We start from the raw sequence: 27,713 nt of genomic DNA, 5'->3' as shown, positions 1-27,713 counted from the left end.
CGCATATTTAGCAGCGCCGGCGGCACGGCCCTGGGCTGTGGCGCCGAACGTGACGTCACGAAGGCGCGCTACCCAATGCGCTTTCGAGGTCAAAGGCTGTTTAAGGTGATTTGAATCGATTCCTAAACTCATGCTTTTTGCCGCCCTCCCCCTTTTGCCGCCCTAGGCGGCCGCCTAGTCTTGCCTAATGGTAGAAACGGCCCTGGCATTACTGAAAGTTTGAGCGATTGGCGTTGCAAAATCCCTCAAACTTTCACCACTGCGAGACCTAAAGCATTGCAAAGGCTGGTTGTACTTGTTTTGGTTTTACCATCATACTCATTACCTCCTCGTTAGTCTTCCTCGCCACATGACTTACAAAGTGACCGTCAGCTCCACAACAGAACCCTCCAAAGCAAAGCAAAAAAACAAAGTCAGCATCCCATGCCTCCCATCCCTTCCCAATATGGCCGACCCAGTCACCCATGACCCCTATAAGAGGCGGGCCGGCCCAACCCAACAGCCTGTTTTTTTAGTTCTGCACTCTCTCTGGAGCGCTTCAGGTAAGTGGTGCCTGCTGTAGCAGGTGCGTGGGTCCATGGTTGGAGGTCCTGCTGTAGCGGACCCTAGGGGCTTGGACTTCGTTTATTCCCCCTGCCTGTTTCCCCCGGTGTATTTGGAGGTTATTTTCTTGTGCCGGTCAGGCTCTGCTTTAGCGAGCCGTGGGTGTTCAGGGTGGGGGGGATATGCGTGGGATTCGTGCTTCGATTCCCTTGTGTTTGGCTTGTTGACACGATCCTTCGTTTTCCGTTGTCATCCCCTTCGCCGCCCGCCTTTGTTTATTTTCGGCGGGCGGCAGCTCTGCGCCTTGGCATATTGGGAAGGGTGACTGTGTCCCGAGGGTTGCGGACGGAGACCGCCCTCTTCCATCCCGAGCCGCGTTTTCACCTACCCGCCTGCCTTCCTGGCGTTGGGGGTGGCGGCGGCTCTACGGGGCTCGGTCCGTCTAGGGCCGCTGTGCATGGGGGGCTCATCCATTTCGGGGGTTGTGTGTCGCTTACCTGCCTGCGTCCATGCTCCCTCCGTCTTGCTTCGCTCCGGGTTCGCCGGCGTTGCTGTGTGCGCGCTGTGTTTCATCGCGGCTGTGGGCGGGGTCCCGGGGGCGGGGCTTCGTTGTAAAATTGCGCGCACCCGGTGCGGTGGCACCGGTCGCGCCGCCCTTTACCCGTCCCTGGTCTTGCGCTCTTTATGTATATCGAGTTGGCTAATGGGAAACTTTGTGTGCATAATTTTTGATATTGGCGTCCTTTTGAAGTTGGTGTTGGTGTCACGAGATGTTTTTATGTGCCATGGGGCAAACTGACTGCTGAAACACGCTGATAGTTCCCGTTTCGGTGAGGCGCTTCTGGGGGCACGCTGAGCGTGTTTCCGAAGGGATCACGTCATTAGTGCGTGCCAGCGTGTGGAGTGCGCGGCCTTCTGGTTCCACGGCCTTTTTGTTAGTCCCCGTGCTCGGGCAGCCCTGCTGGGCGGTTTTTGGCCAGCCCTGCAACTGCACGCTTTTCTTACAGGGCCTCCTTGATATATCGACAGTTCGTCCTGTGTTTTTGTTTTTGTGGCACGGCTCCTGCTTGTATGATGCCCTTGGTTGGGTCCTCTGTTGCGTTTCTATTTGCATTGTCAGAGGCTCTGAGACACTTGTGTGTGTTCACTGACCTGCCTTATTGTACGTGGCGCATGTACCCCTGCCGTGGTGCTCCCGTTCCGTTGGCATGCCGGCTCCCTTGGCTGATGCGCATCCGGGACGTGTTCACTTTGGGCTTTGTGGCCCGTTTTTTTGGCCGACTCCTGTGGTGTCGTTTGTTGCACTACGGTGCCGTGTGTTCTACGCTGAGGGTGTCCTGTTGCGCCAGCTTGCTGTGCTCGCTGACTGACTTTTTGGCGGTGTTTTAGTTTTCCTGTCTTGTTGCACCTCACGTTGTACAGTGTGCGCTTCGTGTCTCCTCTTCGCCTAGGCGCTTGCAGCGCTGGCCCGCACTGTTGGTTTTGCCACGGTGCTCGCGTCTGATCCCTGTGGTTCCTGCCACCCCCGCTCCTCGGGGCGTTTCTGCCTGGCTCTGGCTGGGGGGGCGGGGGGGAGGGGGTGGGCTTGCCTTCCTGGCCCGCTGCTGCCGTTGCCTTGGTGGTTCCCGGTCCCGGGGGTTGCCACGTGTTCTCCCGACCCGGACCGGCTCGTTGCCCCGGGGGCGGGGTTTGTTTTGTCCCTCGCTGGCTCTCCATTTGTTTCGCTGCCTCTTCTCTGCCCAAGCGGGGGGGGGGGGTTTCTGCCATAGTCTTGGGCCTCTGGTTTTGGGGGTCTCCCGGGTCTGGGTTCAGGTCCCGCATGCACTTTGTCGTTTTTGGCTTCCTTCACGCTCTTCTGGGTGCGGTTTCTCGTTGTTGCGTCCGGTGCCTTGGGTTGTTTCGACTCTCCGGTGACGGGTTTGAGTCCCGCAGTCGCTGTCAGCGGCTCTTTGGGTGCAATGCTTTCATTGTCATCCTTGTATTCGCGTTTTTGCTGCTGGGTGTCGTCTTTGTACTTACCTCGCTGCTTGCCTTTTCGCGCTGCGGCTATCCCTGGACTTACATTGTTTCGTCCCTCTGTGACCTTCTTCTGGGGCTTCTTGGTTTCCGTGGCTTGCTTCTCTTTGCTGGTGAGCGTGTTCTGTCCTGGTGGTTGGGGGTGCTGGCTGGGTGCTTGCTCTTCCTCCTCCGGTTCTGTGTTGCTCCGCTGTCTTCCTTCCTGCGCACAGGCAGTTTGTTGCCTTCTACTCTGCCTCGTTTGGTTGTGGGTGTCCCGGGTGGTGGCCCCACCTTGTCGGGCTCGCTTTCTCGTTCCCCCTCCTCCTGGCCCTCGCGGCCCTGCCCTACGCTCCCCCCTCCCCCGCCGCCTTGTGCTTGATGCCCTGCTCTAGCGGGCTCTGGGGTTTGGGTTCTGGCGTTTGGCTCCCCCTCTCTGTGGGGGCGGCTGTGGGCTTCTCTGTGCCGGGGTGCGTGTGGGTCTCTCGGCCCCCTCTGTTGTGACTCCTTGCCCCCTCGCGGGCTTTGGTTGCCTTTCGGCTTGCCGACAGTGTCCGCTCTGTTAGAGTCACTCTGGCCTTCGGGTTCGGGTCTTCGACTCTTCCCCTGTGATTCAGGTGTTCCTTCCCTGGTCTTTCAATGTCAGTGGGTGCTCAGTCTCTGGAGTGGGCACTGGTCTTTCTTTCAGTAAGGTTGGAATGTGTTTCAATGTTCCCGCGGGGGTCTGTCCCTGTCTGTTGCTGACCGTCCTCCGGGGTTTTCTTGGGGCTGTGGGGCTTTCGGCATTGCCTCCCTGTCTGCCCCTGGCCTGGTCTGCTTTCTGCGGTTGTGCAGGGTCGGGTCTGGTTGGTGCCCGGGTGGGGTTCCACCTGGGTCTTCCGGGTGCTGTGGCCTGTGGGGACTCGCCCTGTCTTAGTCGGGGTTGCGGCTTGGCCGCTCCTTTCTCGTTTTTGTGTTGCTCACTCCGGCTTCACGTTTTCTCTGCCTGGTGCGATTCTGTGGCGTTTGGCGTGGTCCCGGTGCCGGGGTTACTCACGCTTTCGTGTGGCGTTCCATGCAGTCTTGTTGTCTGGCTGTTTTTCTTCTGCCGGTTGGCTCTGGTCCTTCCTTGGGATTGGCCCGGGCCCTTCCCGCTCCTGTCCTGGTTCGGCTGGGGGGATCGGGCTCTGTGGGCTCTCTGGCCTTCTGCGTCTCCTGCTTGGGTGTCCGGGGGTGCTGGTGCCTCCGGTTCTCTGCTCCCTGGCGGGCCCGTACGCTTCCGGTGTGTTTGTTTCCTCGTCTTTTGTCCCTGGATTTGGGGTTCCGGGGTCTGTTGGATCTGGTGGCTCTCTGGGGGTTTTGAGTTGGCTCGGGTTCGGTTTTCACCCTGCCCTCCTGTCCCTCTCGCCTTTGGTGGGTGCTCGCTTCGGCGGCTCGCTTGGTCCCTGTGAGGGGCGGGCTCGGTCCGTGGCGCTGCCTTTTTCCCTGCCTTCTGTGCGTGGGTGATCTTTCGGGCTCTCCGCTTTCTGCGGTGGCCTGGTTGAGTTCCCTGGGTGGCCGGGTCTCTTCGGTGTCGTTTCCGTCACCTTCCTGGGTCTTTTTGTTTCCTTGTTCCTGCCTGGGTTCTCTCCTTGGCGCGGTCCCTTCCAAGGGGTCCTTTGTGTGTCTGGGTTTTTTTTTCCCTTTCTGTTTCTCTTCAGCGCCCCTTTTCCTTGCTACCAGGAGCTTTGGCTCTTTGGTTTGTCTTGTGCCTGTGGTTGTCCTGGTTCTCACGGGTCGAGGGTTCGAGTCTCGCACACGCTGTCACAGTGTCGTTAGTTGGCAGTCTGTCGCACTCTTCTTTTAGTGCGGCTCTTGCCGGTTTGCTTGCGACTGGTTCCGCTGCCTCTGGTGGTTTCGGCTCTCTCGCGGGTGGTGTTCTCCCTTGCGGGGTTGCTGTGTTTGTCGCACTGCGTCTCCCTTTCGGCTGTGCCTTTTCTGTTGGGTCGCTGTGGCGGGGTTGCCCTCTGTTCCTTCGGTTTTCCTTCTTTTTCTTGAGGGGGTTTGTTGCCCTCTTTTCGGGATCTCCGTTGGCCGGTCCTGGTGTGTTGGTCCGGCGTGCTTTCTGGGCCCTGTTTTCTGTGGCTTCTGGCTCCGTGCGGTCTGGTCCGGTGCTTTTCTCTGTCCCCCTTTGGCCTTTGCTGCGGCTGCTTCCTGCCGGCGCCTCATGTCTCTGGGGTCCGGGTTTTTGTTTTTCACGGTGTCATTGGGTCCCGGGCTGGTTTTTTCCTGCTCGTGGTTGCCTTTCCCCTGGGTGGTCCTTCCACTCGTTCTGGCCTGTTGGGTTTTGCCCTCTGGTCTGTTGGTGTCTTGTGAGTTCCATGAAGCCGTTTGGCTTTGGTATGTGCTCACTTTGTAAGTCATGTGGCGAGGAAGACTAACGAGGAGGTAATGCCCCGATTACTTACCGGTAATCTTCATTACTCCGAGTATAGTCTTCCTCGCCACATGACTTCCCATCCCTCCCTCCCTGTCTGGCTATCGGCTTCATGTTTTGCTTGGTAGTTTCAGACTGTTGGGTTGGGCCGGCCCGCCTCTTATAGGGGTCATGGGTGACTGGGTCGGCCATATTGGGAAGGGATGGGAGGCATGGGATGCTGACTTTGTTTTTTTGCTTTGCTTTGGAGGGTTCTGTTGTGGAGCTGACGCTCACTTTGTAAGTCATGTGGCGAGGAAGACTATACTCGGAGTAATGAAGATTACCGGTAAGTAATCGGGGCATTAGCTTACAAATTTCAGCAAAAGTGCTGTAAGCTAAATGCCAGGGCTGACAGAGGGTGTCACACAAACCATAGGTAGGGCCACTTGTCAGCTGTGTGCCATTACAAAAATGTTTCCTATCGCATGGATGACTTCCGTTTCCTATGCTCACAAACAGGCACATTTCACAAGGACTAAATCTACTCCAAAAAAGCTGGATGCGATTCTGTGTGAAATGTGTTCAATGCAAGAAAATTTACTAACATGGTTATCAAAGTCAGGTCAATAATGTATGTTTGCCCTGTTCAGATATGTTAGCTTAAGTGCCCCAACGTGTTTGCTTGACTTTTCAAAGCATTATGCCTCTATTTGTTTATTTAGAATTTTTCATAGGCTGACCTTCCGCTATGGTAACCCCCCTGGTCGCCGCTATAAAATAACAGTACCTTACAGATAAAGTAATGGATGGATTGCTTTCTTGCCAGGGACTGGCACCAGTAATGAGTGTCGCTTTTGTTCCAATTGTCAATCAACATGTATTGATCTAGGATTTTATCACCAGGCTTCGCAACCAGGATATCTAAGTTGCAAACTGTGACTTGGCCTCTTATTTCATTCACCTCTGCGTCCGTTCCCAGAAGAGTTCAAATAGCCTTGAAATAGACTGACCGAGCGCCACATGCATGATTAGGCAGCTGTTCCATATTAACTCCACACACACAGTGCACAATCAGATGACTATACTGACGAGCCCTGTAAGATTTCAAGTATTGATATCAAAAGCACAACAACATCCAGTTAGTCTAAAAGCACAACAGAACTTGCGTCATTGCCGCCACATTACTGCCCTCACATTTCTGCCTCCGCTCTTTATCAGACAGAAAGGTACTGCCAGGGCCGACAACCCCAAGCAGACCATGATGTAAGACACTATTTTGAAGTGAAATTTGAAGGTGCTGTTCATCTCCAGCAGCAGTCAGACCCATAGCAGCCACAACAGATCCATGCTGGCTAGGGGTTGGGTGGAGGGGCAACACAAGGTGAAACTGACAGGAAAGGACATTATAGGAGGAAGGAGGGATGGGAGTGGCAGTGGCAGGAAGAGATGTAGACGGGAGAAGGAGGGGCGACACATCTGAATTAGGCCAGAGGGACACACCCTGTTCCAGAATGCAAGACACACAACAGGATAGGTACGGTCTATCGGAGGGCACAGGGAAGGGTAGGAGAGCATGGTGCTTACAGATCTGATGTGTGGAGAGGGCCCGGGGAGTGAGAGGAAGTGGATCAGTGGGAGGTATCAATCCGAACGATTATTGTTAGGAGGGCAGAGGTAGGAAACAAGTGGCAGGATGGCAGCATAGGTAGAATTCAGGGACGGGGTGGTAGTGCGGGGGTCACAGGAGCTGAGTGAAACCATAGTGAGTCTGATAGTCATAGGGGAAAGAGGCCAATAAGAGGAAGGGGCGTGGTTATGAGAAATCAAAGCAGAAGGAGGGGTAAAAGAGAATGGGCGGCTGCAGGAGCATAGCGGTCCTAATATTCACTAGAATGCCATTTCCAGGGGTTGAATGATAAGTTAACGTTTTAACATAGAAAAGTGTCTACCGTGAGTTGCGACTCCTGTAAGGGTAAAGATTGTGATTGTGCTCAGAGGGAGTCAGACTCGCCCCATAGAAATGAGGGGAGGGGCAGATGGGATGTTGAAGCAACTCTGGGAGGGATGAGTAAGCAACGATGACATAAGCAGTAAGAGTCAGACGCGCCCCCTCCCTGAACACCTTCAGGAAGACTTTCAAGACCTGGCTCTTCGGCTAAACAGAGGCGTGCCCCCCCCCCAAGCTCCTTGAGACCCTCACGGGTGAGTAGTGCGCTTACAATTCCCTGATTGATTGATTGAAGAGTGTTTTAAAATGAAAAGTGGCGCCTGTGTACAGCAAAGTTTAACGCCTTGCACTTAAAGCGCCCGGCGTCCCTGTAGCTGTGATATCGTCTCATGTTGAGCTTCCCTGAGGCATGGACGCGCTTCACTATGACGAGGTTAGAGTGGGAGGCAGGGAATAGGCGCCGTGATATCACCTCATGTTTACCTTGCCCGAGCCACTAACACGCTTCACGGTAACAACGGGAGGGGAATGGAGCAGGGAATTTTTAATTGGTACAGCATGAGGAGGGGAGGGAGGGGCTAAAGGCAACATAGGAAATGGGTGAATTAAAAGCAGGACGCATGGCGGCACTTTGAGCTACAAGTAGGTAAAATGAGCAGCAAATGTAAAAAAGCATGGCGGGCGGCCGTGCACGTAAAAGATAGGTGCATGGCCGCCATGGTAATGCAAAAGTAATATTGATAAAAGCGCCCGTGTCTATTAAACGTATGCGCATGGCGTCCCGTGAACCAGGCACCATGGCAATTATAAAAAACAACAAAGTAGTCCCTAAATGAAAAAAACAGCCCTGCAGCATAACTAAACTGTAGTTGGTTGGAGCTGCCTGCCATGAAACGGAAGGGAAATCTGGGGTGTCACTGCCAATAAGGACCCAGGAAAGCAGAGCGACGCAGGAGACTCAATGGCAAGCAGCAGGAGGGATTACACTCAGTGTAGGGATTATACTAGGTCTTCCAGACAGCACATGAGCACTGCCTAGGCTCGACCTAAAAACAAATCTGACCTATTCCTTTGTGAGGCAGCCAATGCGGCGACATCACTAAGTGATGCCAAATACTGTGTTTTCCATTTCTCCAGCGCAATTGTTTCCTTCATTATAAGCTGCCTGCAGTTTGACTGGGAAACCAATAAGGGCCCTGCAAATGTTTTGGCCCGGACCTGACAAAAACATCTGACATGGTTGACTATTCATGATGTTTCAATTAGTAAGCATTTTTGCAAATACATCTTCACTGTACTGTGTGGATTATACCTTATGTATAGGTAATCTTTCCTAAATGTACTCAATTTCACAGCATTATATTAAACAATGAATGTATATGCTAGTGGCCAACTCTTAAAAGAGAAATCTTTCCTCCATGATGGTTGTCTTCAAAGAAACGGAGGGTTCTATGAATGAAGTCTGTGTCAACTCTTCCAGATTCCTGCTTCTAGGAAAAGTAAGGATTGACTAAAGATAATTAATTAATTTGGGCTGTTGTATGACTACCAATGTGAGTAGAAGTATCATCCTTGAGCTACAGGCATGAAATCGGTGAAATCAGGGTCACCGGAAGACCCCTGCCCTCCCAGGGTGTTCAAAATAGTCCTCCCTGTGGTAGAGCCAGAGACGCTGGCCCTGCTAAACCTGTCCTTGGCAACAGGGAAGGTTCCTCTCAAATTTAAGGAAGCTATGGTGACTCCACTGCTGAAGCAGTCAGGGGCGGATACCAACAACTTGAAGAATATTCAACCTATTTCCAGACTTCCATTTCTGGCTAAAGTACTTGAGCAGCATGTGCTCAGAACACTCTCGTCCTTCTAGGAGGAACATCAGCTGCTACATGCTCGGCAAGCGGGATTCAGGGCCTACAACAGCACAGAGCTGGTGATGCTCTCAGTGCTGGATGAGCTGAGGCTTGCAGCCGACAAGAAGGAATTGTCAGCACTGATCCTTATAGATCTCTCAGCCATGTTCATCATGGTGAACCATGCTCAGCTGTTGGCCCGTTTTCTGTGGGACTTGGAATTACTGGTGTGGTCTTCCAATGGATTTATTCCTTCTTGAAGGATCGGTCACAAAGGGTCCCACTGGGGGAATGCATGTCCAGGAATGGCGCTCTGCAATGTGGGGTTCCGCAGGGCTCTGCGTTGTCCCCCCTGCTCTTCAACATCTACCTCCAGCCACTGGTAGAAGCACTTGCAAAACTTTAATGTCAGGTGTTCAACTATGCCGACGACTCGCAACTAATCATGCGGATCGACAGCTCTACACAGGCCCAGTCCAATGTGCAGAATATTCTTCGGTTAACTATGAACTGGATGACCATTAACTCATTGAAAGTAAATCCTGACAAGACGGATGTGCTTGCCATTACCGCAGGGGCCAACCCCTGGTCCATTTCCTTGTGGCCACAAGAGTTAGGCACTACCCAGATACCGGTGCTTGTTGTGAAGAGCTTGGGCATCAGGCTGGACACCAAGTTAACACTTAACAATCAGGTGACCGCTGTAGTGGGGAGTTGTGTGGGCCTTATAAGGCAACTCCGGAGACTTGTACCCCTGTTGTCATTTTCCACCATGCGTACTGGTGTGTCGGCTCTAATTGTGTAACGCCTGGAATACGGTAACACAGTATACATAGGGATACCTGACAAACTATTAGGGAAACTTCAGATAGTTATGAATGACACGGCAAGAGCTATTTTCAAACTTCCGAGAAGAGCACGTGCCACACCTCTGCTACAACAACTACATTGGCTCCCAATTAAGCAGAGGGTTAGGTTTAAGGGTCTGTGCATTGCGCACAAAGCCCTGCATGGAAGAGCACCTGGCTACATCTAAGACCGTTTGAAGAAATAAGTGCCAGGACGATGTCTCCGAAAGTCTGAGGCAAGCCTGCTGGCATGCCCACGTTTTGACAAAGACACTTTGGGGGGGGGGGGGGGGGGGAGCTTTTTCAGTTGTGATTCCCCAGCTTTGGAAAAAGATTCCGGATAGCTTGCGCAGGGAAGTCACCCTACTCCCATATAGGAGGAAACTTAAGACCATTCTGTTCACTCAGGTGTTTGGATAAGCTCATTTAGACTCACCGAGCTCCAGGAGGCATGCTAGGTTCTGGTTTAGGGTGGTTTTTTTTCTTTTTCTTTTTTTAAGCGCTTAGAGACCTGTTGGTGATTTGGCGCTATATAAATAGAAATTAACATAACATAACATGAAGAGGGGAAAATGAGATGAGATATCAGGGCATGGTTCTCTCTCAATATATAACCTTTTTTTGGGGTGGAAAATGATGTTGCTTACTTAACCCTTCCAATGTTGGGTAGATGAAGGATTCATTTTTGATGTATGCCAAGGTCATTACAATAATCACTCTTACTCCAGGTTGCATTGTTCGATAGATATTTGATATCCCACTATGTAGTCCTTGGTGGTTACTGATGATTGTCTGTGGTGGTGGTAGAATTAGGGGATTCTGTAGCCTGCTTCGGATAGAGCATGTGAGAGAACTTGTATTATTAGATTATGTGATAAATCTCTATTTGGAGTTACTTAGGGTTTGCAGTGGTAGTGTTGGAGATTTGTGTGTGATATTGGATGGATCTTCAATTATAATTCCCACTTATGCCTAGGTGTCGTTCAAGCAGTATTTGATGGGTTAGTCTGTATCTTTGGTGGCAGAGAGTTCTAGGTCCTGATTGCTCTGCCCGAGAAAAGCATGTAGGGGTGTTTTGTTTCTTGAATAGAGGTGGAGCCAGCAAGTCTGTACTTCATGGAATGCATGTCTTTCCAGGCCTCAATAGCTTTTTGCTATGCATTTCAGGGTATCCATAAGAAACTGTCCGCTAACCCCAACAAGCTCAAGAACTACCACCCCATCTGTTCCCCTTTCCTGCCAAAGTCCTCAAAAAGGCCATCAACCACCAAGTCACTGAAAACCTTGAGAACAACAATCTTCTGGACTCATCCCAATTTGGATTCGTCACGAACGACAGCAACAAAACTGCCCTGATTGTAGCCCCCGATGACATCAGAACCCTCCAAGACCAGGGTGAAGCAGCCGCCCTGATCCTCCATGACCTCTCAGCTGCATTCACCACCATGTTCCACCACACCTTGATCAGGAGGCTTCATCAGATTGGAGTCCAAGAGGATGTCCCCTTAAGGATTGCATCCTTCCTCACTGGAAGAACACAGGGGGTCCACCTTCCACCTTTCACATCGAAACCCAAGAACATCATCTTTGGCATCCCTAAAGGTTCATCCCTCAGCCCTACTCTGCTCAACGTCTACATGACTCCCCTGACCAACATCGTTAGAACCCATGGACTGAACATCATGTCCTACGCAGATGACACCATGCTCATCTTCTCTCTATTAGAAGACCTATCCACCACGAGCCCAACTTTCGATTGTGCATGACCAGCGTCGGTAACTGAATGGGCATATCGCGCAGGTCAGGGCAGACCGTCTTTTCCCCCCAGGCCCACTCACAGTCCCTTCTGCAGCGAGGCACAGCCTCGGAAGAAAACCACACGTTGATAACGTGTTACAGATAATGCTCACTGAAGCATTGTAAGGGTCTGGCTCAGCTCTTGCTCATCGGTCTGCTAAAGAGCGTTTCTAAGCATACACGCTGGCCACTTATGCTTTTGCCAAATATGCCACGTGTGTGGCACATACATTGCGGGTGCACTACCCGGACATGTGCGCTAAAGCGGCGGCATCCGCGGGAATGTGCCTGCTTCTGCATTCTGTCTGCCCTCTCTTCCAGTGCAGCACTCTAGACATGGTACTGGGGAGGGTGCTATTCACAGGTGAAACAAATATGCCTCCTGTCTTCCATCCCCCAAGTGCACAGTTGTTCATGCATTGCATGATCCTTGGTGTTCATCATTTTATTTCTTCCTCTAAATGGGGGCAAATTGTGCAACGGAAAGCCTCCTTTCTCTTTCTCCTACCACCCGTTTAGTCACCTGTGCCTGATTTCTGCTGACACAATGCCTAATATTTGTTTATGCCTACTTATCGGGTGAAAAGGTTACATCTGTAAATTTGGCACGAGTCGCAGGGAATTTGACCACACTGGTTCCGGTGCACCGATGGAGTGTTTAGTCGCACACGACTTTCTGCCAGACTGATCCACATTTGGGAAATTTCTTCTGTATGTACCATCTTGGATGCTTCACTCAAATACCCATCCTCAGCTGGATGTTCCCAAGTACAAAAGAAAATATCACAGTAAAGAACCATGGGACGTTGCAGTCCACCATGTTGGTTGCAGAAACCAAATGTGTCTCCACCTGGAGACAGTAGAAGTGTGCTGAATGCCACGGACATATATGAGTTCACAACGTGATCTATATAAATGTACATTATTAGGTACCTAACCTTAGTTTTCATGTTGTGTATGCATGTAAATAATCACTACGAAGTGGGAAGAGTTGATTACTACAATATTTATAAAACTACTATCTGATCCTAGCTTCAGTTGAAGAGGCAAAGGAATATTTATGACATTTATTGTTTGGCTCAACAAAAATTCACATTAAACACCACACTTGTTGGCGTATATATTTACCTAGTTTCCTCAGTTTTTCTATAAGTTGAGCATCTCTCAGGCTTTTGGGGCCTTCTTCTACACCTCCTCGTGGCTAGAAAAAGGAGATAAAAAAAAGGTCAGACGAAAAGGTCAGACTGTGTCTAGTTCTGCAATTATTGCTAAATTTCACGTAGATGTCATGGATCAGATTTCAAATAGGTTTTACGAAAGTCATCTATAAACAGGCTTTTCAGTGCTCAGATGTTACCCAGGCTAGACTCTGGTTGTGCTATGACGTTTTTATATGGCATGGATCCACTACATATAGTGAGCCTTGGAATGTGTGAATCGCTTACCATCATTTTAACATAAAAGGGAATCTATCCCTTTAATTGTGGATCCTCCTTATTTCTCTCTGAGTGATACTCGAGTTCGGCATTGCCAACGAGCAGAATGTGCACAAATACTAATTTCCCGATTAAGATACAAGAATCTCTCACTGTACATTCTAAATACATGCATGCACACTTTAGCAATAGGGACATCAGAGTTCTAGCTGGATCCGAGAGGTTTCACAGAACTGCGATGTCAAGAGGAAGATGGTCATCCTGGATCCCAATACCTTTTGTTGCTCCAATTCTCCAAGCAACGGAAATGATGTCCCATTGCCCAGCATGCCCTCGGACCATTGCCAATCATGAAAACAGTAGGTTGCTCTGCATGATGTGAATACAGTTTTTTTCAACACAGTGAAGTGAGCATTTTTCTTGTTGCTCTGTACAGCAGACACTTAAGTAACAAGCATTGGCACAGCCAATAGGTCTTGCCTATGCAAGAGCTATTGGCTTTGCTAATGTGTTTTAGTCATATTGTACACTGGCTTGGCGGTTGTCCAGCATTGCTAAAAGTTACTGGCGTGGAAGAGAGTGGAGTGTCTTAAAGTGGAGTACCGCAGAGTGGTGTAGAGTAGAGTAAAGTGGCGTGGAGTGACCTAGAGAGAATTGAGATGGCGTAGAGTGGAATTGGGGGTTGTGGAGTCAGGTGTCGTAGAGTGGGGTGTTGTGGAGTGTCGTGAAGTGTCCTTTGAGTAAAGTGAAGTGGAGTGTCGTGGAGTGGCGTGGTATAGAGGGAAGTGGCATAGAGTGAAGTGGTGTAGAGTGGACTAGTGAAGTAATATGTTGTATAGTGGAGTGGAGCATAGTGGAGTAAAGTGGCATAGAGGGAATTGTGCGGAATGGTGTAGAGTGGAGTAGAGTGTCGTACAGTTGAGTGACAGAGTGAAGTAGAGTGTTATAGAGTGGAGTGGCATAGAATGGAGGAGTGTAGAGTAGAGTAGAGTAGAGTGGTGTAAACTGTAGTGTAGTGTCAGAGTGTCTTAGGCTGGAGTGTCATAAAGTGGAGTGCCGCAGAGTAGAGTGAAGTGTTGTACAGTGAAGTGTCCTAGAGTGGAGGGTGGTAGAGTGGTCTTGAGTGAAGTTATATGTAATAAAGTGGTGTTGAGTGGAGTGGCGTGGAGTGGAGTGAAGAAAAGTGATGAAGAGTGGAGTAGAGTAGGGTGGCATAGAATGGAGCAGAGTGGCAAAGAGTAGAGTAGAGTGTCATAGAATGGAGTGTCGTAGATTGGAATATTGTAGAGTGGAAGGCCATTGACTATCTGGGCGTAGAGTGGAGTGGAGTAGATTATCATACAGTGGAGTGGCATAGAGTGGAGTATAGTGGACTGGCGTAGAGGAAGTAAAGTGTCATAGAGTGGAGTAAAGTGTCAAAGTGGAGCAGAGTAGAATGGCATAGAGTAGGGTAGAGTGGCGTAGAGTGGCATAGAGTGGAGTGACATAGAGTGTTGTGGAGTGTCTTAGAGTGGAGTAGAGTGGACTGACCTAGAATGTCATAGAGGGTTATAGAGTGGAGTGGTGTAGAGTAGAGTGGAGGAAAGTGTTATGGAGTGGCGCAGGGTGAAGTGGAGTAAAGTGTTATGGAGTGGAGTATCATAGAGTTTTGTGGACTGTTGTAGATTGGAGAGTTGTAGAGTGGAGTGAAGTAGAGTGGAATGTCGTAGCATAGAGTGGAGTAAAGTGTTATGCAGCGGAGTAGAGTAGAGTGGCACAGAGTGGAGTAGGGGCGCGAATTCCAAGCAGGGGGCTGGTGCGATGAATTACTGAGCAGAAAGAGGTGTTTGGTTGGCCAGGGGGTAAGATTTGTATGTTTAAAGGGTAATTCACCGGTTTGCCAGAGGGGCGAGAGGGAGGGGTGAAGGCAAGCGCGGCCGGAAGTCCATGGACAGCCTTTACCTTGCGGGAGCGAGCAGCAAGGTGCGATAATTGCAAACAGATGGCGCCGCTGCACGCTCCCACAAGGTAAACGCTATACATGCACCAGTACTGTTTGGAAACTGTGCAGTACATGCATGAGTTTCCCAAAAAGTATGGAGTGATTTCAAGCGGTCACTGCAAAGCAGCGCTTGCATGCTGCGTAGGCGGGACCTAAAAAGGGCTGTAGGATCCTCCAGTAGAGAAAATGGTGCGAGTGCCATATGGGACCTCCAAAGACAGTTGTTTCACTTGTTGACTATGAAAAGTGCACTTGTTGAGTAGCTGATTTGTTAGAAATCCACATTAGGATATCTTATCTTTCAGGTCGATGTAATGTACCGATGGATATTCACAGTTACATGTTGCAGAGAGTGAGGAGGAAGATGAAAAAGAGTGGAATATATAAGTAGCAGCTGCTTCTGGTAATGAGGAATCGACTTTGAATAAAGAGTTGTGCAAACAGGAGTTCTGGAGCACATGATGAGTTGATAAAGAATGGAGCATGGACTTGTACTGAGTTGGTGGCAAGATTGTGTTATTCCAGAAGGATTCTGGCATTGTAAGCAGAGTTAAATGTTTGCACTTGAGTGTTACAGAGTGTTAAGAGAATAATGTCTCCCTGGTTCTTTATGGCATTAGATCATGTTGTTAACTTCTGACGGGCATATTGAAAGGCACTTGTCAAAGATGAGAGGCTCTGGTGCCCATGGATGGATGGAAGTTTTTGAAAGACCAGTAGATCTCCCCTTTCAATGGTGTTAATCAACCTTTTGGCTTTGCCAATGCTTTTGCCGATGCTGTTCCACACTGGCAAACAGAAAACAGATGATTGTTTGCTGATGTGAATCAGCAATGGAGAAAGATACAATAGTGTGATGAGGGATACAGCATCACTCTTGCACATGTATACATTATGACAATACTGTGGACATTTTGGGGCATATTTACTAGGACTCTTTTGGAACGCAGCGTTATGTCAAGACGGCTAGCGCCACACTCTGCCAGTTTCCAAACGCAGGGATGCACCGAATTCACAAGTATACAGAGCACCCCTGTCTTTCCATTAGCGCTGGCGCTAAATGTAGCTGCCAAGCGCCAACGCAGGCATTCTTGCACCATTGTGCGTTGCAGGGAAAGATTGTTTATGTGCAGGAAGGTGTCCCTTCTTGCACATAAACAATCAATGGCGTTTTGCTGTTTCTATGTGTGCTGCACAATGCAGCACACATATAGATAGCAAAAATGGGGAAAAATAAATCATTTCTCCTCGTTTCCCCATGTTAAGACCAGGTTTTCCCTGGTCATAATTTTGGCGCTGCCCCATATTTACGCCACCCTTGTAAAGATGGGGCAGTGTCAAAATCAATGGGTGTTATGACGGAACACCCACCTCAACACCCATTGCCCACCCCTTTCAAGCAAAGTGTAGTGTGAAAGGGGGCCTTATTAAACCGCGTTAAGTAGCTTAAAACCGCCTTGTAAATAAGGCGAAGCCCTTATTGACACAGACAAGTCGCAAAAAGTGACGTTCCTGTGGCGATAGGGGCTGTTTAATATGTACCTTTGTTTCTTGATTTAATTTACCATTCCAAGATGGCGGACACCTATCTTCGAGCGGTAAATTAAACAAATATGAAAAGTATGACAAACCACTTTTTTCTCACTATGGAGCAGCCTAGCAGTAAATTTCAGCAGCTGGGTCCTCCAAAATATTATTTTATTTATTCTTTAACGAAAAGATTGAGATGAGCAAACTTGTGCAGCAGGTGGACCGTGTTGGAATATGGACCAATGAGTGGCGGCTAGCAATGAAGGAGCTGGTTGGAGAGAGAAGGTGTAAACCTTAAAAAAATACAGATAAAACTGTCAGGGAAGTGGGAAAAAACTGACAAGCTGGTGGATATGGGAGAGCAACCCAGAGAGAAGGGGGGGAAGGGATTTTAGTAGTGTAAGCAGCACAATACAAAAAGTGCAAGAAAACACATCAACTTATATGGAGGCTTGTAGGGAAAACAAAGAAGTAGTGCCCATAAGGTAGGCAGTTGAAGGAAACAAGTTATCAAATCAAAAGTATGGCAAAGAAGCTATGCTTCAGGGAAGGAACAAACACAAAAAGAGGAAGAAAAACAATCACATAAGAAGCAAGGAAATGAGACTAACATGTAAGCCAACCATGGAATTGTCTCATTTGGTCTTTGACAACTGATTGCTAAAAGCTGTTAACAGACTAAAACCTAAGCGGATAAGCAGTGTACCTTTACAGCCTGTTATGGCTCCCAGGAATATTTTGGAGAAAGTTTGTGTGTGAGGTTACAATGAGAGTGGTCATAAGGTTCCAAGAAGATGGGTTTGATAAGGAAGGACACAGAATTTGTAAATATTTTTGAAAGTCAGTGCTATTCACCATTTCACGCCCAATCCACATAGTGGTGTAGTGAATCGATAAGATCAATAAGGACAAAAATCAGTTTTCTGTGGCTAGTAAGGCAAATGGTTGGGAGATGGTGAGGATGTTGAGGGTGTACAAGTTGACATCCCACGCACCTACAGGTTACTTACGCTTTGAGAAGGTGCAAGGATGAATGCCAGGAACATCAGAAACATCTTTACTGTACTGAGTGAAGAGAAGTGTGCCAGAGAATCAACACCAAATGTGAAGATGTTATGATGGGAAAAGACATATGGCGGTGTAGGTATGTGCTTCCACAATCCTTTTTTTTTCCAAAGACCTTAACTACTTTCACTAAAACGTAACCTGTAATGAAGGTGTGGAGCAGTCATATAGAGCCTAAAATGGAAGTAAGTGGAACATAAGTGTGGAGTGTGAAGGTGATTACATTCTTTGCTCTTTGGTCCTTGTTTCATGGGCTGAAGTCTGCAGCTATTTTTTTTGCTATTATTATTGCTGATGATGTGTTTACTTAGATTGATTCAGTGATTGTTAGCTTATTTCTGCATTAGGTCCCCTCTTGAAAGGTTTGTCATTCAATGTCTCTGAGGACTTGCATAATAATATCAGGATTTGGGGATTTTACCTCTCATCTTATGGGTGTCCCTCTATGGGTACAAAGGTGGTTGGGCAAACGTTTGTTCTAGCCTTTTGCTCAGCCCATGACTTAGCTAGCAAAATTGCTGTGGAAGAGGAATTGTGCGTTGAAGACTGTACAACTAAGGAACTGGTGGTTGTTAGACTTGGCATCTTTGGAGTGTTTCCCCTGAGTTTTTGCTTTCTGAGCTCCCGGTTTTTTTTTTTTTTTTTTTTTTGAAACCGTTTATTGCAGTTTATAGAAGTTACAGGTATGGGCCTACAACCACCCGGCCGGCCGCTAGAGCATCAAAAGCATATTACATACATACAGCAAAAAGAAAAAATTTTTTCTCAGCGGCGCACAGTAGGAAAACAGGAGTGATCAATGGTGCAGGTCTCCAAGCTCCATGCCCACAGTACGGTTCCATTTTCTCAATACAAAACAACATAAACAAACCACAACCGCAAGGCAACCCTCGATCCAAAGTGACAACACGTGCTCCATAAGTGGGGGATCCACACCAGCAGCAAAATTCCGAGGAGGGGGACGGGAGTAGATCAGGGACTGGGGGACCGCGCGCCCGCGGCCAAGGGAGGGGCGCCATCTAGGGAGACGGAGCCGGCGAGACCGCCGGTAGCAGCGGCGGCTCACAAATACCCCCGCGGTAGGCGTTCCAGGGGCCCCAAAGTTTCATCCACGCCCCAGGTTTACCCCTCGCCACATACACCACCTTTTCACGAAACATACACCAATCCACATGCTCCTTCCAGGCCGACACCGCAGGGGGCCTCTGGGATCCCCACAATTGGGCAATATCACGCTTGGCTATCATGTATCCCAGAGTCACCCACCGCGTCTGTGGTACCGAGCAGTCATTTGGTTCCCAGACATTCAGCAAGCATCTCCTCGCTTCAGGCAGCAGCGTGACCCGCGTAACCATTCGTAGAACCTCATGCACACCACGCCAGAATCGCTCCACCTTCGGGCACTCCCACAATATATGCATGAAAGTTGCCAACGCACCACAGCCACGCTTACACATTCCATCACCGGCAAAACCCATACGTAAAAGCCTTGGCCCCGTCACGTAGACCCGGTGAAGGATCTTGAGCTGGACGAAACGAAGGCGAGCCGGGATGGCCACCTCTTTCGGAGAGGCCACCGCGGAAATCCAATCCTCGTCGTCCAGCTCCAGCCCGTCGGCAACCCAGGCCTCGCGGAGACTAGTCAGCAGACACGATCTATCGTTAATCAGTTTTTTATATATGAGGGAGATCGTGCTGTCCGGGACATGGCCATCTAGCACTCTGTCCTCCAGGGGGGAAGACTCCGGGATAGATGCAACATCCGTGAAGACGGAGCCCAGCGCATGGCGGACCTGTAGGTACCGAAAGTACTCACCGCCCTGCAGCTGAAACTCCGCCTGCAGCGTCTCAAAAGTTTTGAATCCCCCCCTCGTCCAGAGATCTCCCACCGTGCTGATTCCGATCGTGTCCCACTTCTCGAAGCCCTTCGACGTCCACAGGGAGCCCAACCTCTCAGATGCATACAGCGGAGACGCTCGGGTCAAACGGTCCTTCCACCCCATAGCTGCATTAGCCGCGTGCCAGACACGCACCATGACACGCGTCGGTCCCGTCAAACGGGAGTCGGGCGTGCCAGAGTAGAGCGCTCGATTATAATCGCCACCGGGCAGAAGCGTCCGGTCCATCTCGAATGCCGGGTTCAAGGCGGGCCCGTAAAGGCCATGATTAATTGCAGCTAGTTGGGAGGCCCAGTAATACCGTTTGATGTCCGGGAGGGCGACTCCTCCGTCATACCACGGGAGCGTCAATTTAGCCAGAGCAATACGCGGCCTCCCATCCCAGAACAGGCGCCGCTGGAGGCCCTCCACCTCGCGGAAGTAGCTTGCTGGGACCAAGTCCATGGTATTCTGGAGGGCGTAGAGGAAGCGCGGCAGGGACATCATTTTAAATAAGGCCGCTCGGCCGAGCGGCGAGAGCGGCAGACGCCGCCAGCGCACCACGTCCTCCCTCAGACGCTGGAGGGGGGGCAGCAAGTTCCGCTCATAGCGGGCCTCCGGGTCGAGAGTGATATATATACCCAGGTACCGGAACCCCTGGGAGGCAATCTGGATCGGACAGTCCCGTGGCAGGACCGGGGCCTCCCCGGAGAGCACATAGACACAGGATTTCGCCCAGTTGATGACCAGGCCTGAGTTGCGACCGAAGGAACGCAAAACATCAACCAGGACGATCAGTGACTTGCGCGGGGAGGCAAGATACAAGAGGATATCGTCAGCATAGAGAGACACGCGGTCCTCATGCTCGGGGGTCCAGCGGAGACCACGGATAGAAGGATGCCACCGCAGCCATTCCGCCAGGGGCTCCATGGCCAGGGCGAACAGGAGAGGCGACAGGGGACAACCCTGTCGCGTGCCCCGCCCCAGCGCGAATGGGGCAGATACTCGCCCATTCACCACCACCTGCGCCAGCGGGCCCGAATAGAGCAATTTGACCCAGCTGACGAAACCCGGGCCGAACCCAAACTTCGCCAGCATCGCCCAAATATATGGCCATTCGAGCGTATCAAACGCCATGGTGGCGTCCAAGGACGCCAAGATGGCCGGCTCCCGCACAAATGGGACACGCGCGAGCACCCCGTGCAAGCGCCGCAGATTAAGCGCTGTGTTGCGGTGCGGTATAAAGCCCGATTGGTCTTGGTGGACCAAGTCGCCCACCACGCCAACCAACCGGTTGGCCAACACCTTGGCGAGGATTTTGGGCTCCGCGTTCAAAAGCGAAATCGGCCGGTAGGATGTGACCCGTTCACGGGGCCTCCCCTCCTTGGGGATCACCACAATTGTAGCCAGACGCTGGTCCGGCGGGAGGGAGCCCCGCGAGTGGGCCGCAAGGAACATCGCGCGCAGGTGGGGCGCCAACACATCCGGGCGCAACTTGTATAGCTCAATGGGAATACCATTGGGGCCCATGGCCTTGCCGGATGCAACCGAGCGAATAGCCGAGGCAATTTCGTCCGAGGTGGGAGGGGCGTCCAGCGAATCCCTGTCCTCCACCGTAAGGGAGGGCAGTGCGATGTCCCGAAGCAAGGCCTGGGAATCTTCCTCCGAGCAGGGAGAAACCGGGGAGTAGACCTCGCGGAAATAATCCGCGAAGCAGGAGACAATGGCGTCCGGCTCAGTGACGCACACACCATCCACGCTCTCAATCAAAGGCACCACGCGGCTCGCTCTCTCCCTCTTGTCTAACCACGCAATCAATTTGCCAGCCTTGTCCCCCACATCATACAATCGCCCCTGCTGCTCTCTACTGAGGCCCCTGGCCGCCTCCGTGACGAGGGCCCGATAGGCCGCCTGCTTTAAATGCAAAACATGCAACTTGGCGTCTGTTACCCCGCTCCCCAGGTCACCCTCCAGTTCTGCGATCTCGGCCTCAACCCGGGTCACCTCCTCCCGCTCGCGCCGCCGGGCATTGGAAATAAAGGAGAGGGCCTCCCCTCTAAGAACCACCTTGAAAGCCTCCCACAGGGAGATGGCAGACGGGACCGACCCCACATTCTCATCGAAATAGCGCTGTAAGGATTTGATCAAGTCGGCACGAATGGTGGGGTCGCGCAAATACCATGCATTGATCGGGGCCACTCTGCCATCCCCCCTCGGGAAGACATCGAAATGCAACAACAATGGGGAGTGGTCTGAGATACCCCGTGCCAAATGGCGCACCTCCCCCACCCTCCCTGCATGGGCCGCCGGGACAAGGATGTAATCAAGCCGCGAGAGGCTACCATGGGCCCCCGAGTGGAAGGTGTACTGTTGCAATACGGGATGCTTTAAGCGCCAGCAATCCACCAGGCCCAGCGTGTCTAAAAGGCCGGGCAGCCACGCCTGTGCCCGGGGGAGGTCCCTAGGGGGATGGCGATCCATAGACCCAGAGGCAACCGCGTTAAAGTCCCCTCCAACCACCAACAGGCCACCCGGAAGGTCCAGGAGGAGGCGCCCCAGGTCCGCAAATGTAGTGGCTTGTAACCCAGGCGGGACGTACACTGATATGAAGATGAACACTCTACCCTCCATTCGTCCCACCAGAACAGTGTAACGTCCCCTCTCATCATGGCGCACCTCGTCAATCTCCAACGGGAGCGAGTTCTTGACCATAATACCCACCCCCCGCGAGCCCGAAGTGAAGCCGGAGTGGGCCGCTAAACGATATCCCCGCCGATTCATTGCATTGAAGGTGTTACCAATAAGGTGTGTCTCCTGCAAGAAGACAACATCTGGTGAAATACGTTTTAAATACTGCAGGACCACACCACGTTTAATCCTATCCCCCAGGCCGTTGACATTCCATGACAACACAATCAAATCCCTACCCCCCATGATACGTCAAAACAATCGGTCGCCCCCCACCGAGCATCTTAAAAACAACAAAACAGTTGCGGGCTTGCCTTGCGGTGTTAACAAACAACACACCCCCCCCACCCCCCGGTCCCAACAGAACTCCCCCCTCCCTGCACCCCTGCATGAGCCCAGACAGCCCCCCCAAAGTGCAGTGTGCCTGTCGCCCCGTAGCTAAGTACTAACTAGTCCCCCAGAGGAGGAGGGAAGCCCCCAGCAGACCCCACCCGACCTCCATGGGAGGGGAACATACGAAAGCAATATATGGTAAAGGAGTAATATCCCGAGCAAGGCCTATACAGTCACCCCTCAGTTCTGATCCGGCGGGCCCTCCCCGCCAGCCGCACCCACCCCACCCCGATCTCCAGACAAAGTATCTAACCAGTCCCCAGCCACCTCGGGCCGGTCGAAGAAGTGCGTACGGCCATCCACCTCCACCCTCAGCTTAGCCGGAAAGAGCATTGAGTACTTGAGGTTTAAGTCCCTTAGGCGACGCTTGATACCGAGAAAGCTCTGTCGCTGCTTCTGGACCGTCGGAGTAAAGTCTGGGTAGAAGTGTACATCCATGTTGTCCAGCCTGACCGGTCCCTGTTGCCTGGAGGTCTGAAGGATGGCGTCTCTGTCCCGGAAATTAAAGATTCGGGCAATAATAGGCCGCGGCGGGGCACCGGTCTTAGGGCGGCCCCCAGGGACCCGGTGGGCACGCTCCACCGCAAACAGCTTACTCAGCCCCCGGGGCTGGAGATGAGTCAGGATCAATTCTTCCACAAAGAGATCCGCCGCCTCCGCCTCTCGGCCCTCCGGCACACCAATAATGCGAACATTGTTCCTCCGGGCCCGACCCTCGGAGTCCTCCAGTCGCCGGTCCATCAGGGCGCTCGCCTGGCCAAGCCGGCGCACCTCCCTCTGGAGGGCCACCACGTCCGTCGTGAGGCTCGTTGTGGTGTGGGCCAGGGAGTCAACTCGGTCGTTCGTTTTTGACAAGTCTGCCCTCACAAGGCCCACATCCACCAGGACAGAGTCAATTTTTTGCGCCAAGGTGTCGAAACGCTGGTCCACCGAGGCCTTCATCTCTGCGATGGCGCCCATGACGTCCCGGAGGGTCAGATCCACCGGTTGGGCAGGTGCCTCCGTCGGGCCCACCAGGGACGACCGCGCTGTCTCCGGAGAACCCTTCTGGAGCGTATAGCGATCCATACTATTGGCCTGGTGCGCCGTGCCACGGCGGGTTGTCTTCCTCTTCGCCCGGTCGCCATCTTGTTTGGTGGCCATGCTGGCCCTTACACCGTCGTGCCAAGATCTTCAAAACGGGCCGCCACACCAAATCACGGGTGTCAGGGGGGGGGACGGGGGCGACCACCGGGCAGCGGGTCAACCCACCGCCGGCGGGTCAGCCGGGCACCTGGACAAGGCAACACCACCGCACCCCGCTCCGCAGCCCGACCCCGCCTGAGGCAAGGAGGGCGCAAAAGCGAAAGTGAAAGTGCGGGGTATGCGAGTCGCTCAGCCCCGCTCGCCGTTGTTATTCACTTCGTCCCCGGATCGCCCCACTACTCCAATCCGGGGGGCCGGCGAGGAGAAGGCCGCGACCTTCAATCGATGCTCCCACCGGTATTCGGGGTCCGATTCGAGCCCAAAGAACGAGCGGCGCCTCAGCTCGGGTTCACCGACACAGTCCCCTCAACAAGGACAGGATATCGCCAGGATTAATTCAGGAGGTCGCGAAGGTCCTCGGGAGCCTCGCACCTACGCGGCCATCTTGGTTGCGCGCTAGGCTCCTCCCCTGAGCTCCCGGTTTTGACTCTGTTTGTGCTGGCTTAGTGTGTCTGCACACTTTTCTCACTGCTGATCAGTGGTAAAGTGCAAGTGCTCTTATGGTAAAATGTGTTGTGGATTGGTGTTTCCATGATTGGTCTGTTTCATTTATGTGTCAGTGCCTAGTAAAGTGCACTGCGTGTGCCAGGGCCCTGTAAATCAAATGCTGTTGGTGGCCTGCAGCACTGGATTGTGCCACCCACCCAAACAGCCAGTAAATGTAACTCCGGCCTGCCATTGCAGAGCCTGTGTGCAGTCTGGTACTGCCATGTCGACTTGGCAAGTGCACCCACTTGCCAGGCCCTAACCTTCCCTTTTCTTACATGTCGGTCACCCCTAAGGTAGGCCCAAGGTACCCCTGTGGGCAGGGTGCAGTGTATGTGAAAGGTAGGACATGCCCTGGTGTGTGTGGCATGTTCTGATAGTGAATTACTGTTGTACAATTTCGTTTTTCACTATTGCAAGGCTACCTGTTCCCCATAGGAAAGGATGGGCAGTTTGTTTATAACATCTCATAAACATAAATGTCGCCTTGGGAACTCGTAGTATGCCTGAACCCAGAATCTAAAGATGCATCTTTTAGTGAAGGTGATTTTTACATTCTGTGTTTGAAAATACCACTTTTTAGAAAGTAGGTGTTTTCTTGCCTAACCATCCAGTGTGCCTCCGCTGGGTTTGTGGATCGACTGTCTGGGTTTTGGATGACAGGGGCTGGGGAGCAGGTGTGTCTCCGGATAGTCTAGGTGGGTCAGGAAAGTGTTGAATAGACCTGGGCTGGATTTAGAGTAGGGGGGGGAGCTTTCCATGCACCTTAATGGGCCTGGTCTGCCTCTGACAATGCTGTCTCCACCTCCTGCCAGGAAGCCACACCAGAGAAGGCAGAACTGGTTTTGGCTGGGCACAGACACTCTCTGCCTAAGAGATCAAAGGATTTGGGGATATAAATATTGGGGCCCAGACCCCTGAACTTTAGAACTCCTTTGGACCAAGAAGACTGCCAAGAAGATGAGCCAGAGACGCTGTGAGGAGGAACTACCACTTTGCTGTTTGCTTTGCTGTGTTGGCCTGCAGTAGCTGCTTCTGTCTTGGGCAGTGAAAAAATTTAACTGCCAGCATTTGTAAAGCACACAGCTACCTCGGCAGTGGTGTACCGGTGCTGGGGGCCGTCAGGAAGATTAAGCAAGCTATTGCCCAGAGTCACATGGGGTTGGGCTAACCTGCCACCGGAGCTGGGGATCGAACCGTGAACCCTGTGACCCGGAGTCAAGCACTCTGTCGCTGCGCCACACCTCTTCCACTTTCTGCAATCTACTTTTGTGAGTTTCTCCAAGGGCTGGAGGTAGAGCTTGCCACCGGTTCAAGAAGTCTCAGAAACAGCAAAGACTTCAAGCTCTCCTGCCCTCAGCACTGGTAACTGTGTGTTTTGTGCTGCAACAGAAGAAAAAGCAACCCGACGACACCACTGCTGACTCCGTGTCCTGACCGCACCGGCGAGGGCACCGCCGCAATGCAACCTTGGTCTCACCGACGATGCCTGCTGATGCCACCACCAAACCGCTGCTCGCACCGCGACCTGTGGGCACCACACTCTGCACCGCCTCGCTTCACGACGGTGCCTTGGCATCCCCGATGATGCTGCTCTACGCCAAAATCTACGCTGCTGCTTGCACCGTGGTTCGAGGGCACCACTCGTAAAGTTACATGACGCACCGCCCTCAGCCCACACCACAGCCTTGGCCTACCGACGCCGGCGCCATCGACTCCAGATTGTCAGCCGACAACAGCGCTTCAGCAACGACGACGACGCTGCTTGTACCGCGATCTGCCAGCACCGCGACGAGCATCGCATTCACCTTGCACCGCGACCCTGGTCTCACCAACGCCGCTGCTCGCACCGTGACCTGAGGGCACCGCACGCTGCACCGCTGCACTTTGCACCGCAGCACCCAACGTCTGCTGACGCCAGTGCTCCTGACTTCAACAGAGAGGAGTTCGATCTGCAACGCATGTGACTTTGAGGGCCCGATGACTCCTACAGCGACCTCCAGAACCGATGCCTGTGGACGCCATGCTTTCGGAAGCTCAACAAGAGGTCGCCGACGCCCTACATCTCTAAAGGTACTGTTTGCGGGTCTTCCAGACACCGTAGCCAGCCAGCGATGCTGCAGTCAGCCAGAACTGTTTGGATTTGTTTGCTCACGACGCCATGATAGCCCCGGACGGAGCTATCGACATCAAGAAACTGTTTTTCAAGCATATTCTGATAACTGAAGATTTTTAAGAACTATATTGTGGATTATTGTATCGTTTTTGGTCTTGTCTTAAGTATATAAAAATATTGGATATTTTTCTAAACTGGTGTGGTGTCCTTTTGTAGTGCTTACACTGTATTACTGTTGCTTATGTGCAAGAGAGAAATTCAGCAGTGTGTGCTAAATGGTCTATTTGATATTTATACTCCTGCTGCACAGACCTTTTATGATGTGATGCACTTATTATGAGGCTTTGTTCTATTGTACAGATTTCTCGGTTTTCCTTTGTGTAACAAGCGATCATGCCCCATTGAAATTCAGGATACGCTACATACAATGAGCCACGACAACGGGTGTTCATACTTCTTCATACTTCTAGTGCTAGCAAGGGTAACATGTCTTACACGGAAGGTAAACTGGCAAAGAGAGCAATATTCATACCGTATTTGTCATTTGTAATTGCTCTGATATATAATACATATAGTTCCAAAAGGTATTAATAATGAATGGCCCATTACAAAACTTCTGTTGATGAAGTCTTACTTCACGCTTTCAAAATGCAACTCGTATACAGCCTGGAAAATTTCCTGGAAAATTTCCAGTCAGGGATTACCATAGGTTTTGGCCTTCTAAAAAAAATGATAGTAGTAATCTACAAAATACCCCAGATCTAACGATCACAGAGAAGGCATGGATCTATGACCTGTCTACCGTGTATGATCCTTACTCCCTCGAGCTCCTGTGGCATGATTTTAATGAAGATATGTTCACAATGGAGTTTTTAGCCATAGCATATTTCACTAAAATTATTGACTCTTGAAAGTCAAGGCGAGAGGAAGGTCTAGAAGGAGTCCTTGGTGCAGTATTGATACAATCACCAAAGGAGTGGGGGTGCAATTTTCCTTCCACTATTTATTTATAAAACAGGAAGTGGCCAGATACCACCTTCTTGGGAATGATCAAGTTTGTGAAGCCCATATACAACAAGGGCCCACATAAGAGCTGTTTTTGAGCGTGCAACAAACATTTTTGTCCAAGACATACAGTCTTGGGCGGAGGATGAGTCTCTCTTCCCAAGCAAACAGGCATGCTTTTTTCTGGGAGTAGCACAGTTTACCAGTCACTCGCTCTTCGCGTTTTGTGGACGGAGGTACATGGTACAGGGTTTCTTATACACCTTCTTCATGTACCGCTATGATGAATAGGACATGACAGGCCACGCGACCCTGCAGAAGAAACAAACTTGATGCGACGTTCCATAAGGACTTTTGTGCGTTTTAACAAGTTTATTTATAAAATTATAGTTTATTTGGGGTACTAAAGAAATGTTAAAGCATCTTTTTATGATGGCAGGCACATACGAAGATAAGAATTAAGCAACCAATTATTTGCTAAAAATGTTATTTAATAAATTTGGTATTTTACAAAAATGCATTAGACAATGTACTTA

The 27,713-nt window shown here is 51.2% G+C and overlaps 1 protein-coding gene across 1 annotated transcript in view; it reads right to left on the bottom strand.

The window, feature by feature from the left end:
- ARG1 (arginase 1) overlaps positions 1-27,713 on the bottom strand; it is a 189,098-nt gene that overhangs the window by 111,595 nt on the left and 49,790 nt on the right. Inside the window, 1 exon segment of the mRNA XM_085611897.1 lies at positions 12,484-12,556. Coding sequence (XP_085468023.1) covers positions 12,484-12,556 — 73 coding nt within the window.

The sequence above is a fragment of the Triturus cristatus genome, chromosome 6 (genome assembly GCF_964204655.1).
Source record: "Triturus cristatus chromosome 6, aTriCri1.1, whole genome shotgun sequence".
NCBI classification, from domain to species: domain Eukaryota; kingdom Metazoa; phylum Chordata; class Amphibia; order Caudata; family Salamandridae; genus Triturus; species Triturus cristatus.
This window is presented reverse-complemented; position numbering and strand designations above follow the sequence as displayed.